Below are 2,500 nucleotides of genomic sequence, written 5' to 3'. Positions count from 1 at the left end.
CAGAATATGCTTGAAAGAGAATCTCCTGTCACGTTTCATGAATGTATATATATATATATATATATATAGATATATATATATGTATATATATATATGTATATACTCATACCGTCTATATGGAAGGCCGCACATGTCTATTGAAGGGATTCACTGTTGCAAAAGACTTAGAAAGCCCACAGCATCAAAAATGACCGACACGTGACTGATCTGTATCATGAAAAAATATAATTCTCTCCCAGCGGATCACATTTCCGACTTCGGATTCCTTCTCTGACTTCGAAACTAATGCATTAACCTAACCTAGTCTTATCCAACCTAACTTACTTGACCTAGCTAGACTTGACCTAACCAAATGTCACTTCACCTAACCATCTTTGCCATAACACATGAAGCGTTTCGTGGACAACAACCACAGCATCAGAATATCCAGAGCTGGGGAAGGGACCCTCCTTGAAACAACCACCTCTGCCTGCAGGGCCATTTTACCTGTCCAGGGCGATGGCCACCAGGTGGAGTATCGAAGCCGAGCAGCAGAGGACGTCCGAAGCCGTCCACATGTCACACAGCTCGGGTCCTAGGTTCCACTTCTTGCTGACTTCGTACACGGCGCTGAGGGGCATCACCAGCGCCGCGACCAGCAGGTCGGCCACCGCCAGGCTCAGGATCAGGTAGTTGGCCACCGACTGAAGGTGCCGCTCGAGCAGGATCGCCGCGATGACGAACACGTTGCCTGTAAAGGATCGAAACAATGGGGCATTACAAGACTGACAACCAAGAATAGATTGGTACATACGCAATATATATATATATATATATATATATATATATATATATTTATATATATATATATATTATATATATATATATATATTTTATATATATATATATATACACATACGTACATATGTATATATATACACACACACGCACACACACACACGCACACACACACACACGCACACACACACACACACACACACACACACGTAAGTACGTACACGCACGCACACACACACAAACATAGATACATACATACACACACACAAACACACACACATCAACACACACGTACACATACATACATACACACACAAACACACACATACACAAACAAACACACACACACATACACACGCACACACACACGCGCACACACACACACACACACACACACACACACACACAAACAAACAAACAAAAACACACACATACACACACACACACACACACACTCATACATATAATCACACACACACACACACAGATGCACACACACACACACACACACACACACACACACACACACACACACACACACACACACACACACAATACATGTACATGCATACATATCTATACTATATATACGTATATGTTTTTTCATGAATGCTCATTAAGTCAAACTGAAACGCATAAAATAATTTTTTTTCTAGATGATAAGTATTCAATTAGACATGTTTTCCAAACAATGACCAATATAGTCTTGTTAGCATATATATAAACATCTGTATAGATGGATAAATGGATGTATGGATGAATGCAGGGGTTCATGGATGATGTGTATGTATGTAAGCGTCCACGTGCTTACATGAATATAATGTGTGTAAGTATAATGAACGCAAGGATCTATAATATTTTGTACCAGTATATTGACAGGCCTTGTTCACACTAGTGGTCTGAATCACGTGGAAACCGTGTTGGTACCGCATAGCCATGGAAAAACTGCGCGGTTGTGTGTGAACGTCTTCATTGACTTATATTGTAATAGAACCGCCGAGGCTCAAACCACGGCGGTTGGAACCGCTAGTATGAACAAGGCTTAAAGGTGGGTAGTGGTATCTGGTTCTCATTCCCATACCTTTGGCTTCTACGAATCTCAAACATTTTGGCAAATCTAATGAGTCCATGGTGAATTCTATTCAACTTAGTGATCATTCACACACACACACACACACACACACACACACACACACACACACACACACACACACACACACACACACACACACACACACACACACACACACACACACACACACACACGTTCTCTTTTCGGGTTCGTGGCCTTTGTGTTCCTGCATTAACCTCCAGCTGCAAGGCCCTAATTCCCACTGGCCACGTTTCTTTTCCTCATAGACGAAGCACTTCCCTTTTCTTCCTCCTCCTCCTCCTTCTCCTCCTCCTCCTCCTCCTCCTCCACCTTCTCTGCTCCTTATCTCCGTGACCTTCACTCACCCAAGATAAGAAGCGCTGGTGAAATATATATATATATTTTTTTTATTCGGTGCCCGGGTTCTTGACGGCCGACCTTATCACACTGGGCAATTTTTCCTCCGACTTTCGGAACCGATCTGCAGCCCGCAGCTTTAAAGGAAGAAATTTGATATTCTGGAGGAAAAAAAAAAATTCTCCAGTGCATCAAATGACATTCTATGTATTTTTGTTGAGAAAACGAAATAGTTTGCCATTGTCATTTTACGGCGGAAAAAGTTCTGGAGGT

The 2,500-nt window shown here is 42.0% G+C and overlaps 1 protein-coding gene across 1 annotated transcript in view; it reads right to left on the bottom strand.

The window, feature by feature from the left end:
* LOC143019637 (5-hydroxytryptamine receptor-like) overlaps positions 1-2,500 on the bottom strand; it is a 609,452-nt gene that overhangs the window by 17,004 nt on the left and 589,948 nt on the right. The window contains exon 3 of the mRNA XM_076175458.1: positions 487-730. Coding sequence (XP_076031573.1) covers positions 487-730 — 244 coding nt within the window. The remainder of the gene's footprint in view (positions 1-486; positions 731-2,500) is intronic.

Source organism: Oratosquilla oratoria, chromosome 37 (assembly GCF_046742065.1).
Source record: "Oratosquilla oratoria isolate Oo_2021 chromosome 37, ASM4674206v1, whole genome shotgun sequence".
Lineage (NCBI taxonomy): Eukaryota > Metazoa > Arthropoda > Malacostraca > Stomatopoda > Squillidae > Oratosquilla > Oratosquilla oratoria.
Note: the sequence above shows the minus strand (reverse complement) of the source record. Positions and strands in the feature narration are given on the sequence as shown.